The sequence below is a fragment of the Typha angustifolia genome, chromosome 6 (genome assembly GCF_048772165.1).
Source record: "Typha angustifolia cultivar Huaian chromosome 6, ASM4877216v1, whole genome shotgun sequence".
Classification (NCBI taxonomy): Eukaryota; Viridiplantae; Streptophyta; class Magnoliopsida; order Poales; family Typhaceae; genus Typha; species Typha angustifolia.
In genome coordinates, this window is record NC_133244.1 from 5,127,228 (window position 1) to 5,142,406 (window position 15,179).

A 15,179-nucleotide genomic window follows, 5' to 3' on the forward strand; every position below is an offset into this window, starting at 1 on the left:
TGGGAGGTTTAGTTTGGTCAAACACTGTTATTTTCTTTCTTTTCTTAATTTATCCTTGTTGGTTTTCAATGTCTAACATGAGGTTTTGGTGCTCATTTGAGCCTAAGGAAATATTATAGTTGCTTATATGAAATGCAGAAATATCATAGTAATGTTATATACAGAAACTCCAATTTGTATTAACAGAGAAATGAAATATTTTGAAAATGGCCGTGGTACACAAGCCGCCATTCCATCGCATGGCGCCAAAGTGGAAAGTGAGCACCGAGATGGTTTAGCATTTTCAATATATAAAGCAAATAAAAGATAATTATATATGATATATAATAATACTAATTAACATATATAAAAATTTAAATAGTACAATTTACAATCATAACAACAAAAGATCACAATTCATGGATATGTATATAATTGTGTGTGTATGTGTGTGTGTGTGTGTATATATATATATTTTATTAATGCATCTTAAAAAAATAAATTGTTGAAAGGCCCAAATGTTTATACTGTATACAGTATAGCTCAATTCTTTTAAGTTCAAAATCTTTAGTTGAGCACATGATAGAGCACATGGCCTACCTTTACAAGCTAGTGAGGGAGAGAAAAAAGTGAGCGCCAGCCCAACATGTTAGAGAGAGCAAATAAAGCAGTGACCTTTTCCACCACTACCTTGTGCTGCATGTCGCCCGCATGTCGCCTCTCGGTTTCGCTTGAGATAGGAGACTCTCTATTAGGGCTCAAATCTCCATGAAGAGGGAAGTAGATTGGGTTTTGGATTGGGTGTTTTTCTCTTAAATAGTTTAATTCTCAAACTCGTTTTTTGACCCATTAGCCCAATTCAACCTGACCCACTATTCCACCAAAGCAGGCCACCCGACCCACCCAGGCCGTCTTGTCGGCCCAACAGCTGCCTATTCCCTTCCTTTTGTGGGGCTGCCAGTGCTCGACCCCATCAAGCCAAGCCACCTTGGCCTCTTCCCAAAACACTGTAGAAATATATCAAGGAATATGCTGTACTCATTCATGTTTGAAAGAACATCTAAAATTGAGACTTACCGGAAAATATAGTTATCTTCATTTCTTAATTTGAGCTGTTAATCTGTATTCTTTAACCAGATACAGGTTTGAGATACTATAATATTATTTATGTGATTAGTCTTTTCAAGATATTATCTTTGGACGCTAAATGCTATTAGTTGGGATGGTTTCTCAAATATAGACAAAATGATTTTTTTTCCTTCTTTTTTGTGCATTTGCCTTGTTGATTTTCAATGCCTAACATGAGTTTTGGGTTGTGGGATCTCACCAACAAATACTTGCTGATGCTTATTTTCACTGATATAAAATTTTATGGGTTAGTAAAATAAGTAAAATTCAAATGTGGATATTATTCTCAGAACGCAAATTAAATGAGCAGAGTATTTTCTAGGCAGATTCCTTTTATTAGTAATTAAAATGGTATTTAGCCCCTATTATGTATCACTCCTTGAATGAATTTACACATTTATTGGAAAATATTCCATATTTTAAGCAATAAATATATATATTTCAAGCAATACATGCAAGATATAAAGATCAATGTTGACCTTTAGGTGTTGTGTTATTTTGCAGAATCAATTCATAGTTCTGATTTATTCCAATCAGCTTTATATCATGATCGTTATTTTTATTGCTAATATTGTTCCTTGACATAGCAATACTCGCTATGCACGAAAAGGAAGGAGTGAGGTATACTCTAGATTAGTTAAACCACCTAGAAGCCTGTTGATTATTTTATGTGAATTTCATGTCTCTATTTTGTTTACAGTATCCAGTTGTATATAGCACGGATACTATTATAGATGCCTCTATGTGAATTTCATGTCTTTATTGGATATTTATCATATAAAATACTCGCTATTACTCCACAGAAGCATGCCTGTTGGATACCTTTTTTACTTAGCCGGGCTTTTAAGTTTGTGAATGTCTTGGTACTTCAAGAATACTTTCGAGGCAACTATTTCTAGATCCAGATTGAAATTGACAATCCTGATGAAATCCTAACAAACTTTAACAGCTTGATAGATTATGGTGGGACTCTTCACTAAGAAGCATAATTACCAATATATTTGCTTGAGAATGCTGGAAAGCACCCACCTACTTGAATGTCATGTTTGTCCTGCTATTCTGATGATATCTTGTATCCCAAGTTCACATTTCTAGTTCCTGCATTAGTTGCAATAAATTAGAACATTACAAAAATACAACTTCTATATAATAGGAAGACCAAAATTAACATTAGTAGCAAAAAGCCATAATAACAGCCTGATTCAATGTAGGATCTTACATATAATAGAACTCTATGGAAACATAGGATCCATATAACCGAGCCCAGGTAGTTGGGAGTAACAGCTTGTTGTATCTTGTCTAAAAATGGCAAAACAGTATCAAAAGCAGTTGGTAAATTCACATAGATAGGTGAGAAGTGTAATAAGTGTAATTGCACATTGCCTGTAGAGGACATTGTCTTCCTCTTTGTTGGGACAATCTTGATCAGAATTATCTGATATTAATTTTATTTGCTGACAAGTAAACTATAACATCTCTTATCCCATTTTATCCCTGAATCGCAGGTTAACACTTTCTGATGGGCTCCTGTATCTCCTATGATAGAGCTTATTAATGTTCAATATTAAATGGGAGCTTTGGAGCCGAGTAGGCAGGAATTTTAGCACGAAGGATGAAAAGGGTGTGCTGGAGGTCTCTCTTTTCCAGCCATGGGAGCTTGCTGCAGTATTAATGTGTTCATGGACATCTCTTTTTTCTGCTAGATAGATTGTTCAAATTACTTTGTAAAAAGTTGTCACATCTCATGTTGTATGTAGAAGGCATGCTAATATTAATTTAGGCGATTGCTATTTAAACATTGTGTGGCTGCTATGGCATTCTAAATAGAGTACTTTTCGTTCATCTTTCTGTAGATGAGACTTGAAACTTTTGAATATATCAATGTGGAACTACATATTCTTACTGCCACTAAATTCTCAAATATTTCTCCTCCACGAGCTTAAAGTCGTGTTTAAGAATTGACTTGGAAATATCTTTAACAGGTTTATTTGTTACCATTACAATATCCTCGAGAGTACAGCACCAGGAAAGCCTTGTTTTCTTTTGCAACAACTGACATATTGACATGGGAATGGACTTGAATTGAGGCACTTTTTTATGAGTTGATTAAGGTACGCAAATGGTGTGATTTATACTCAAAACATGTCGACCCATGTCATAGAAGAACTGCTTTTTCCCTCCTGTGAATTGTGAGCTAGATTAAAGCACATCTATTGTACTCCATAGTTAATGAGCAGCATACGGTTTGAATGCATCAGTGGAGTCCTCGTTAGATCTTTTCTAATATAGTAGAAGAATGAGAGGTTAAATTAAAAGTAATTCAGGGTGCTATCTAGAAATTTAATAAGCCTATAACTTAATATTGATGGACTATAGTATTAGATCTGTAAGTTAAATTTAATCAAATCTCTGAGTTAAATAGTTAAATTTAATCAAATCTCTGAGTTAAATTAATTATAGTAAGTAATTATAAAAATACCTTCAACCAAGTCATGTTAAGGGTGTTTTAGTGATTTTAGAAATAAGGGTATTTTAGTCATTTTAGAAATAAAAGATCTCTACTTAATGGAATATTCTCACGGTGTTAGTTCAAATATAATTCAAGGTGTTTTATGTATATATTTGGTAAATTATGGGGCTTAATTTGTAAATAGTAAAAATATATTGTTGAAACCATAATTTTACTTATTTAATTTTTGGATAAAAAATTCAAGACTATCAGATATAGGCACACTTAATGGACACCCCAGATGTATTGTGAAATTACCGAGGCAATTTGCAAAAAAGTCCCTTAAATATTGCTTCTCTATTTTTGTTATATTTTTGGGCCTCCTTTACTCATATTACATAATTTATTTATTTTCTAACCTAACCTAACCATTTAATTAAATCTCTACTCGCTCAAAACCCCGTTCGTCTTCATCTTCGTTTTTGTTTTTTCTCTTATCACCATCAACCCTAGCTTTCTGTCTCAAGCATCAAACCCTTCGTCCTCCTCTTCTTTCTTAGCTTGTCCTTATATATTCTTATACATCAAATCCTAACATATATAGTCAACTCTTTCTTGTTTAGTTATTTTTCTCTTCTTCACCATTTTTCATCATTTTTTTGATCTTATGGCTCCTTGGCAATTGCGCAAAACAAATCCTTCAATAGTTTCAAATAATTAGTATCACGATTAGTATAAATTATTTATTTTTCTCTACAACTTTAGAGTTATTGCATCGTTATCATATATTTACACTGGTCTAAAAAAAATATGAGTAAAAATATGGTTAGGAATCACACTGCTTTTGTAATTGAGGCTAAAAAATGATAACTAGAGTTGGCCAATTTATGAGCCCAATATGTAACTAATTTCTCTAAATGTACTAGATAGATGTAATACAAAAAATTTAGCATAACATTTTTAAATAGTTAATGGTTATATATACTTTTCAAATTAGTCATTTTAAAGGCACATTATTTCGATTGAATAACTCAGTGTCTCCGTTAGAATATTAACTAATGGGTTCCGGCATCATGTGTCAAATGGACAATTCAACTATAGGAGTGCAAACAAATCCAAAATGTGTATAAAAAAATATTAAATACCTCTCAACCTAGTGAGAAATACATAAAAGATGTTAATAACATGATAACTTACTAAGTAAAATAAGTACGTAAAATTATTTATGACCGGTAGAATTTGATAAGTATATTTATTAGTAGAGACACATATTATAAATTATCATCTTTCTAATTAGCACAAATAGATATACAGCTGAAGTAAAGTTGATAGAAATATAACTGTAGTAGTACCTAACGTGAAATCATATAGTGTAAGAAATGATTGTCCCTTTCTTTTAACTACTCACAGCACTAATATACTCTCATTTTAAAAATATTGATTATAGTTTTTAGCAAAAAAATTCATGTATAATTAAGATTTAATGTCCTGTCTATTTACAAAAATAGGATAATAGCAATGAAATGAAAGAATAAAAGATTAGGAGGGTGGATTATAAATTTATAGAAAATGTCTTAGATGAATAACCTAAAAAAAGATGTTTCGAACACAACACATTCCGGAACATTTTCCATACATGAAATGCTTGTATAAAATGATTTCAAATGATATAAAAAGAAGACAAAGAAGATAGCGTAGAAATGAGAGATAGAAGAAAAGGTAGATGAAAAATAGAGTAACTTTTATTAGTATATGAGAGACTTGTATAGAAAAGAAGAAAAAAAAATAGATCAACACTTCTCTCCATTCTTATAGTGTCACATCAATATTTAATAACGCACGAAGCAGTAGAAAGATAAAATTGAAAGAAAAATACAGGCAATATGTCTCATTTGCAAAGGAAATAAAAAACGGATCTAAGTGACAAAATAAAAAAAACACTATGTTTTTGGTACAAATTTTCCATTGTATTTCAATTGATCTTGCATAAATTGGATTACATTCTTCTGGCATTACATCCTAAACTGTTCACCATAAGGAAATCCTTATCTTTTGTTGCTAGAGCCAACATGGAAAGAAACTTGAATTGAAGCACCAGTTCCAAATTGATTAAGGTGCCCAAATGATGTGATATGTACTTGAATTTTTCAATCCATGCCATAGAAAATCTTCTTTTTCCATCCTATGAATTGTTGTGAGCTAGAATAAAGCACATCTAAGACAATATTTATTCAAGGTTATATAATTGTCAACAAGAAAAAGGCTGGAATTCATCCATAGAGTTCTCAATTATAGAAGAACCAGGGGTTAAGATAAAAGTACTTGGTGAATGGTGATAAAAGTTATTGACCAAGGTAAGTCTCCAAACCAAACCATATATTCAATGCAAATGCTTCAATACACCTTTAAAAATTATAATCTTAATCCGACGACTATAATAGCTAGTTTTTATATCTGGTACCGATTTTCTGGTACCGGTTCCAAAACCACATTACATAAAAAAGAGGGCATATTAGTCAAGAAAATTTAATTACGTGTGCCTAACTTCTTGTTATTTTCTTCCTTTAAGATTTCTCTTAAATATGATTATGCCTTAGTTATAGGAGATATCATTTGATTCTTTAGAGATAAACTTCAATGTAAATATAATTTTCTATCTCTATCTATTAAAATTTAATTTAAATTAGTCTTAAACTAATGAGAAATATATCTAAATAATAAAAAATAATCAAAGTGATAAAATGTAATTAAATTTTCATCAAGTTAATTATAAAATAGATCAATACCCTTATTTTGATATATATGCATTACTCTCAATTAAGAATATATATATCTTTTACTTGATAAAATATTAAGATTATATAATTGTCAAAAAATAATGTGCAAGGTAACATATTTAAAAAATAATAATTACCTACTGAATCCTGTGATATTTTTCATTCCTATTATACCCTTGAGGATCTTAACCGTTAGATCTTTATCAAACCGACTAATAAACAATTAGCTCTACGGTACAAAAGAAGCGTTCTATATTCAAATAAGTGAGTTTCAAATTTATTTACGCAAGTATTTGTTAAAAGTTACCAAAAAATGCTCTCCAAGTTTGCCATTCTTTCTTGTGCACTATTTCAGAAAGAGATTCTATTTGGCTTCAATAGAGGTTGGTTTGATCATGTTTCTTCGATAATTCCCAAGGATATGTAAATGTATATTGAATTAGTAATACAACGACATTTAAGCCAAAAGCAATATAAACTTAATAAACTCAAGCTTGAAACAGTTTCAGTTTAAGAATTTTTTTGAAAAAATCTATTAACAAAGCACAGGTATACATCTAATTATAACTAGCATAACTATGTTTCTACTTTCTAACTGTCATTGATAATATCAGACTTGTTCTATGTACAAATGCTTCTACAGGAGATTGTCTATTCTAAAATCTAGACACCGATAAACAAACGGCTATGCAACTTGATTTTTAAAGCTTTAAAAGTCGAAAGCTAGCTGTTTGTGCCGTCTAAGATCACTCTGATGTTTTGTTGTATTGTATTCCTCCACATCAAAGAACTCCTCTGAATAAGTCCTGCGGATAACTGACTTGCGGATTACTATCGGAGATCCCGGTTGATCTTCCTCGCCTATTAATGCCTTTAGTACCTGCAAAGATAAAAACCAATTCCCCCAGTTCATGTCATGATACTTATTCACTTCATATTCAGTAAATTGCCAGTTATCATGGACTCGTCGTTAGGGTTTAGGATCATGCCTGACTAATGCTAGGTCGTAAAACCGACGAGTGCAGGATGCACAATCGAGCTGTATCAGCAACACATTTCACTTGCCTAAAGTCATAAGCATCACCAAGGCAAGGATCAATAAGCTCCACAATATTATTCTTGTCAAGAAAAGGCTTTGCCTGAAAACATGGAAATGATCAGTGTCATAATTTTCATTTGATCCAACCGAAGAACAATTGAGTGAAGAAAACGGAGAAAACTTACCCACATCACTAGGCTTAGTTTCGAATAGTCTAATGCTTTACGTCCCGTGATAAGTTCTAGTAGAATGACCCCGAAAGCGTAGATATCGGTTTTCTCATTAACTATGCCATGTGTGCAGTACTCAGGAGCAAGATAACTGCTTAACAAAAGCAATGGTGAAATCTAGATAATTATAAACTTCAAACTGAGTTCTTAATCTCAACTAGGCAAGTAAGAATGAAAGATATCAGTCACAGACCCAAATGTGCCTTCAAAGATTGATACTGTGTGGTGAGTTTGCTTCTCTGGTAGCCACTTAGCAAGTCCAAAATCACAAATCTGGATCAGCAGTATAAGTTCACATTCATTTTTGTCTAGTTAAAAGGCTAATTGTGCTTCAAGTCAGATGCATTTTGACTAGTAAGATATTTGCAGTCAATCAAAGAAAATATTTGTAGAGAAAGCATTATTTGCGATGTATTTAACGGTGTAAATATTTCATGTAAGTTTGAATTTGCTGAGTTTATCAGAACTTCAATGAGAGACAACAGGAAGAAATTTCTTTGGCATGTGTCATCTAAACAAAATTGATTCATTGCAGTGCTACCTGAGGCTCAAAATCCTCTCCAAGTAGTATATTTCCCGACTTAATATCTCGATGAATAATTCGCCTTGGACACCTCTCGTGAAGATATTCGAGGCCTTTAGCTATCCCTACCGCGACCTTGTATCTGATATCCCAACACAGCTTCACCTTTGAACCTTAAAGAGTTGAAAAAGATTAAGAGATACTAAGATTACAATAAAAAAGTTGGTCTGAACATGTTAATGTGACAGTGTTACCATGAAGTAAGGTAGATAAGCTTCCATTTGGTAACAACTCTAGAACAAGATGCATCCCTCCTTCAACACAAACTCCAACTAATTTCACAATATTTGGATGATTCACATGTACAATAGTTCCCAATTCAGATAAGAATTTTTCGCCTATTTCGTCTGATCTTCCTCTGGTAAGTTTCTTAACAGCTACAGGTTGACCATCTGCTAGATATCCTTTGTAAACCTCAGCATATCCACCTCTCCCAATGATGTTATCTGTATAACATAAGATGAATGGATAATTTCAGAAACTGAATCATCTATTGCAAAAGTATCCTTTTCGATATCTTATTTGTTGGTAACTTGGTATGCATCACAAATTAATGAATGATGATGAATCATAGAGGAAACTTTCTATCCAGTATCCATTAAATTTCACATCATATGGAATCAATCTGCAAATTTGAGGAGGCTAGAGTTTTCATCATCATCGTCATGAGCATCTAAGACTAGCCAAATTAAACAAAAAGGATTATTGAGTTAACTCTCTCTCTCAAGTCTCAGTTCTTAAAGATCTGTTGAAGATTTTATGCAGAAATTTTCAACCAGTGCCAAATTCATGGCAGGCAAGAAGGAACTTCTCTGAGTTGACCTCCAACTTCAAAGCTCAACATATCAAAGATTAGGATGATAACTTTATATGATAAATTTAAGTTACTTCTCGCAACTTCATTCTAGACTAAGGACAACATGAAATGTAATGTAATATGTCTGACTATTAATTATAGTTCCTTTTAGAGATCTCCTAAGTTCATAGTTCCTTAGAAATGAACTTGAATTTGAACAACTTAAAGCAAGATGAGAACTAACCTGGGCTAAAGTTATTTGTAGCATTTTGAAGCTCTAACAATGTAAAATTCTTCAAACTCAGAGACTCGCTCGTCGAGTCCAATCTCAAAACATGGCTCTCTCGACAACTCTTGCTTCCCTTCCACTTCCCTCCGGTGATCTTTAGGACCCCAAATAGCGGAAAGCTTGACAAGCATCTCATAGACTTCGACGTCCACAGACGAAGGAATCCTCTACATATAGAAGACTTGCATCTAGCCATTTGGGCCACAGTATATAATGCGATTACCAAACACTTGTCTATAGTCTGTGCATTGATATGAAGGAGGTTAATGGATATTAATGAACAAAACAAAGGCTCATTTGTATATACATTCACAGTTAGCCTACCCAAATTTGGTGCTTGCATGTATACTGCTCTAAAAAGAGTCTCTTTCTTGTAATTAGATTGGTATACATGAAAAATAAAAGAATGGATCAATTATTCATACAAAAACTAAGGTTTTCATGTATATATATGCAAGAACAAATGTAGATGTGAGTTTATACACAAAACGTTGAGAAGAAACAGATGAACGAAGCAGAGTATTTGCTATCTTTCTTGTTATTTCTATCTGAATTACCTGAAGATATCAATGTGATTGAATGAAGAAGAAGAGGAGCATTGAAGAAGAAGATGAACAACCACTGGAAAATTCCAAAGTTTCTTAATGCTAGAACATTTACCTTTGAGTTGAAAGCCATTAGATCCGAGCTTGTCTTCCATTATTAAAGCTTCTGCTCATGAAAAGGAAAGGAATGATATCTTGGAAGATTATAGCCCGGAGATGATTGATATTTATTGCCTTATTCTGCTATAATGTAGGAATTTTATTCCGTTTACCAATTATTACTCTACAAATTTATTCCTTAATAACGAGAATTGGATATTTTTATGAGATCTTATCCCAAGACCCAAGCTAAGGATCAAATGGAAAATGGAACATTCATACCTTTTTTGGCGCGTTTCTTTTTTTTTTCTTTTTTTTTTTTGCAATTTTTAATTTTATATACTAATTTGTATTTAATCTCTGGGCAAATTTCGGCTTACCCCGGTACATTGGCAGATTTCTAATTTACATTCTTATATTACTCACTCCTACGTAGCAGTGAAAACGGGTTGGATTAACTCTGACTTGACCCGCTATCTGACCCGATTCGGATTAGAATCAGATAAAAAATTTCTATCCGACTCAGAAACGGATTGGGATTTAAGTAAAAAAAAACTTAGATACGGGTCGGATTAATTTTTCAGATATGGATACGAATATCATCCATTTATCTGCATTACTTTTTGAACAATTTATAGTTTTTAGTTTACTTATTTAAATGATGAATATTAAAATTATTACTAATAATATGTTCTCTATTGTTTATAAGATTGTTTTACTAAATTTATATTTAATTGACATGCAAAAAAAAATGAATTAAAAGTGTTAATTGTCTCCTAAAATAGGTCATAATTAATTTAAAATTTGATCTGCATCTGTTTAAAATCCGATCCTCTATCCTAAAATTATCTGTATTCATTTAGTTAGAATATGATTTTAAATTTAGCAATTTGTTCAATATCAGTATCCGGACTCAAAATATGAATCCAGATATGAGTTAAGCACTATCTGATCTGTTTTTATCCCTACTCCTACCATTATTAAATCAAGCTGCATTTCTATAAGAATAACTAAATATTTTCACATCCCTGTTAGCAGCTGCAACTTTGCAAAAGGGGTTAGTTGCTCATATTTAAAGTACATAAGGGTAAATTAAAATCAAACCAAACTATTTGGGATGAACTATAATTTACTCCCATTTTTCCTACATATGTTTCAAATGTGCTATAGATTGAATAATGTTAGTTTATATATTCGTACTAATCAATAAAAGTTATAAGAGTTTATTAAACTCCGTGCAATTGCAATTATGCTCCAATTTCCCTTTTATCTATAATTTCTTGCCATCTATATAAGTAAATGCAAAATTTTCTTATCCAAAAAATGGAGGATATGAATTAGTCCATAGTCTTAATAAAGCTAATTTATTATTTTCTATTTTATAAATTAATTAAGACTCTGTTTGATTGTTGGGACAAAATGGGGGGATTAGAAAGAAATTGCAAAAGCCCTAGGTTAGGGAGTAACCGAGCTCGAACTATGGAATATCGAAAGCAAGGTGATAATGGGCTCAGCTTGGGTTAGGCTGGTGTCTACGGCTTTCGACTAGGGTGGTGATGCGGGTTCGCTTGTGGCTGGTGATTCTAGCCATAGAGATGATGATGGAGGGTTGAGATGAGTAGGATAGAGATTAGAATAGAAGGGAGGAAGGAGGCCAAGTGCACCAGGGTTGAGTGCTCTTGGTTTAGTGGCAATGCTCAATTAGGAGGTGGCCATGTGTGAGGTAGGGACCGGTTGGGTTAGGGTTTGGTTGACAAAAGAGGGAGGAGAGAGAAAATAATAGATTTAATTTAAATTTGCATAACTTGGATGCACTCAATAACATATATAGAAAGCTCGCTCTACTAGATCATCGAGTCAACTTGGCTAGGACCAAACCAACATAAAGCATATATAGGTTTAGATCGAACCATATACGGACTCAAGCTAATACAATAAGCAAATGACCAAACTAAATATAATAAACAAAAGAATTGACTCAATAGACCCACGAATTTGACTAGACTATAACAATCCCACCATGCTTCCATTCATCTTGCCTTCAAAGTGAGAATTTGATAAACTTAGCCATGAAATCTGGCTCGATCATCCAAGTTGCCTCACCGACTAGTTGTCCACTCCACTTGATTAGCACCTTAGTTGTCAACCAACCCTCACATTAGACTTGGTGTCTAGATAGATCAGATTCAAATTGTTATAGGCTCATCCACGTCCGTGACTAGGACAAGCAATGTAGTCAACACAAGCTCGGTTTGTAAGACTCATGTAATGTACACAAAACATCGATTGCACTTTCTAAATCCACTAGTAAAGCAAGTTTGTAAGCCACTAGACTAATGCGCTCCTCCCCTTGATATGTCCCAAAGTAGTGGTGAGCTAACTTTTGATTTTGGATAACTTAACTCTTGCAATAAGGCTAGAGTCAGACATAAACTCAATCTCTAACTTCAAAGAACCTCTTCTAGTGTTGTTGATCAAAAACTTGCTTCATCTAGTTCCAGGTCAGTGTTGGATAAATGCAAAACTGCTTCAGAGCTCATCGTGGCATAGTAATACAAGTCCACCTTGGTCTCATCTTTCTTCTACGACAACATATAGGACTATAATACAAGTGGTGGACGCATATAAAAGGCCTAAAATGGTGCCAATTATAGAGTGGTAGATGATGTTGTAGGACCACTTCACCCATGGTAAATAGGAAGGCCAGTCGAGAATGATCACCCACAAAATAGTGAAGGTACTACTCAAAGCAATGTTCAACATCTCCAATTGCCTATTTATTTGCAAGTGGTAGGTCGAGCTCATCTTGAAAATGGTCCCCTAACTAGTGAAAAAATCTTACCAAAATTGACCCACAAATATTGGATCTTGATCAGACACAATTGAGCGGGGCATCTCATGCAATTTGGTCATATACCAAACATAGGTCTTTGTCATAAGCAACGCATCAATTAAATCCATTGCCACATCCTCCCACACCTACCCATGAATCGACAAGGGCTAAAGTAACTGGCCAATTTCGTCAAGTTAGCCTTAGTGCATTGGTATACATTGCATCTGCACACATAAGTTCGCACCCATTTTAGCCCCTTCTAAGCACAATTCTAAGAGACCCTATTGTAGGTTCTAAAGACTCCCTCATGTCTGGCCAAGCGCAGATCATGAAAGTGTTGATTAATCGTTGTCCTCAAATTTGGGTCCATATATACTATAATGCAAGTTCCTTGCATAAACAATCCATCTCAAAGTATGTATTTCAGTTTGTCATCTAGATCTGATTGAAAGACTTTTAGCAACTCTTGCAATAGTGAAAAAATTGGCACCGAGTAGGCGATGAACTCATTGAATGCAAGGCTACACCTGAGTCTAGTCATATTTCCTCTAAATGCATCTCATGCTCGCCCCTTCAGATGTCTATAATTAATTTTTCAAGTTCAAAAATTACCTTGCCAATGCCTTGGAGCCACTAGATGACAATGTCAACGCCTCGAAGGTCCAATAAGGTCTAAGGTAAAGAAGTATCATTGGATCTAAAGCACAATACCACAACATACTCTATTAGCTCTCAAGAATATGTCATCTCCAATTGCCATATCGAATCCAAGATGGCTCCACTTCTAACCTAATCCACCAAACCATCTTCTCATTAAGGAAATTGTGAGTACTTCTGGTATTAATGAGAACACGGACTTGTTGCTTCTTTACCATATAGTCCACTTGTATAATCTACGGTGAGATAGATTTGGATAAAGGGAGATCCTGATAGGGGTGTAAACGAGCCGGGCCTGAGCAAGTCAGCTCTAGCTTAGGCTCGGCTGAGCATACTAGCTCAGCTCAAGCTCAACTCAACTCAAGCCAAGCCAGACCGAGCCCGAGTCCAAGACGAGCTCGAGCCTATTATTGAACCCTGTTGAAGCCAAGCCAAATCAAGCCGAACTAAGTCGAACTAAGCTAGAGACGGCATCTTGCAGAAGGAGGAGGCGAAGGCTGTGGTAGCTTGCTGAAGGAGAAAGAGGTCGATGGAGGAGGAGTAGGCCGAACGAGTAGGCCAAAGGAGAAAGAAGTTGTGAGTACTTCTGGTATTAATGCGAACATGGACTTGTTGTTTCTTTACCATATAGTCCACTTGTATGATCCACAATGAGATAGATTTGGATAAAGGGAGATCCTAATATGGGTGTAAACAAGTCGAGTCTAAGTGAGCCGGCTTTAGCTCAAAATTAATTTTGAGCCTACTAGCTCAGCTCACGCTCGGCTCAGCTCAACTCGAGCCGAACTCAAGCCTGAATTGAGCCTATTATCGAGCCCTATTCTAGGGGAGCCGAATCGAGCTAGACTAAGTCGGACTGAGCCGGAGGTGATAGCTTGTAGAAGGAGGCGGAGGCTATGGTAGCTTGTCGAAGAGGAAGAGGCTGATCGAGGAGGAGGAAGCTGAATTGAGTAGGATTGAGCTGAGGTGGCGACTTGTTATAGAAGGAGGCGAAGGCTGTCGGGGCTTGCCAAAAGAGGAGGAGGCCGCTGGATGAGGAGGCTGCCGAAGGAATAGGAGGAGGTTGGCACCAGCACACATGTGGTGCTTGAGTGGACGGTGGATGGTTGGCACGGATACTCATGCTGTGCTTGAGTGGACTACACATTCTATGCATGCGGTAGGCATACATGTAAACATTGTGATGAGATGCATAAGGGCCCACCTATGTGCATGTCACGTCCATGGTGAAGTCATACATCTCAATTGCATTGACGGTGGTCCTAGATTTTGGTGTACTTCATCCTCCTCCATCAATGCTATTAATAATATAAATATTTATTTAGTATAAGAAAAGCAACGTGAATATGTAAGGACTATATATATAGAGAGAGAGAGAGTCAAAATCGTTATCGAGCCTATCAACTCGAGCTTGAGCGAGTCAAATTTAGCTCAAGCTCGGTTCAAAATTTAAGTCGAGCCTCAAAATAAGTTCAGACTCAACTTAGCTTGTTTATTTTGACACCCCTAGATCTTCACATGGACCTCCTCATCAATCTCCTCCACCTTCTCAATCGGTCTTACACATTTGGGCTCTGAGATAAGCTTTTCATTGCAATAAAAACATAGGATTCGCACCCTTGGTTCTTCAACTTGGGCTATGTAAGATGTCGCATAGAGGTTGTGGGTGTCCCCAAAATATTGTAGGTAGTACGAGACCAAGTTGGTTGTAGGTGGTCATGCTAGTTCATGCATCTCCGTGATGGCCACGAGTGGCCGAGCCCACCCATGGTTGT

The 15,179-nt window shown here is 34.9% G+C and overlaps 2 protein-coding genes across 2 annotated transcripts in view; one reads left to right on the forward strand and one right to left on the reverse strand.

The window, feature by feature from the left end:
* Positions 1–2,949, forward strand: part of LOC140760920 (nuclear pore complex protein NUP107) — a 47,326-nt gene extending 44,377 nt beyond the window's left edge. The window contains exon 25 of the mRNA XM_073098011.1: positions 2,613–2,949. The gene's annotated coding sequence lies outside the window, so the exon portion shown is untranslated. The remainder of the gene's footprint in view (positions 1–2,612) is intronic.
* Positions 2,950–7,042: 4,093 nt separating this feature from the next.
* On the reverse strand, positions 7,043–9,466 carry LOC140761248 (receptor-like cytosolic serine/threonine-protein kinase RBK2). The gene is made up of 7 exons (XM_073098510.1): positions 9,226–9,466; positions 8,380–8,631; positions 8,144–8,298; positions 7,796–7,875; positions 7,558–7,693; positions 7,323–7,472; positions 7,043–7,213 (listed from the first exon to the last, which is right to left on the reverse strand). The coding sequence occupies exons 1-7, from the start codon at positions 9,464–9,466 to the stop codon at positions 7,043–7,045; spliced, it is 1,185 nt and encodes a 394-aa protein (XP_072954611.1).
* Positions 9,467–15,179: the final 5,713 nt, after the last annotated feature.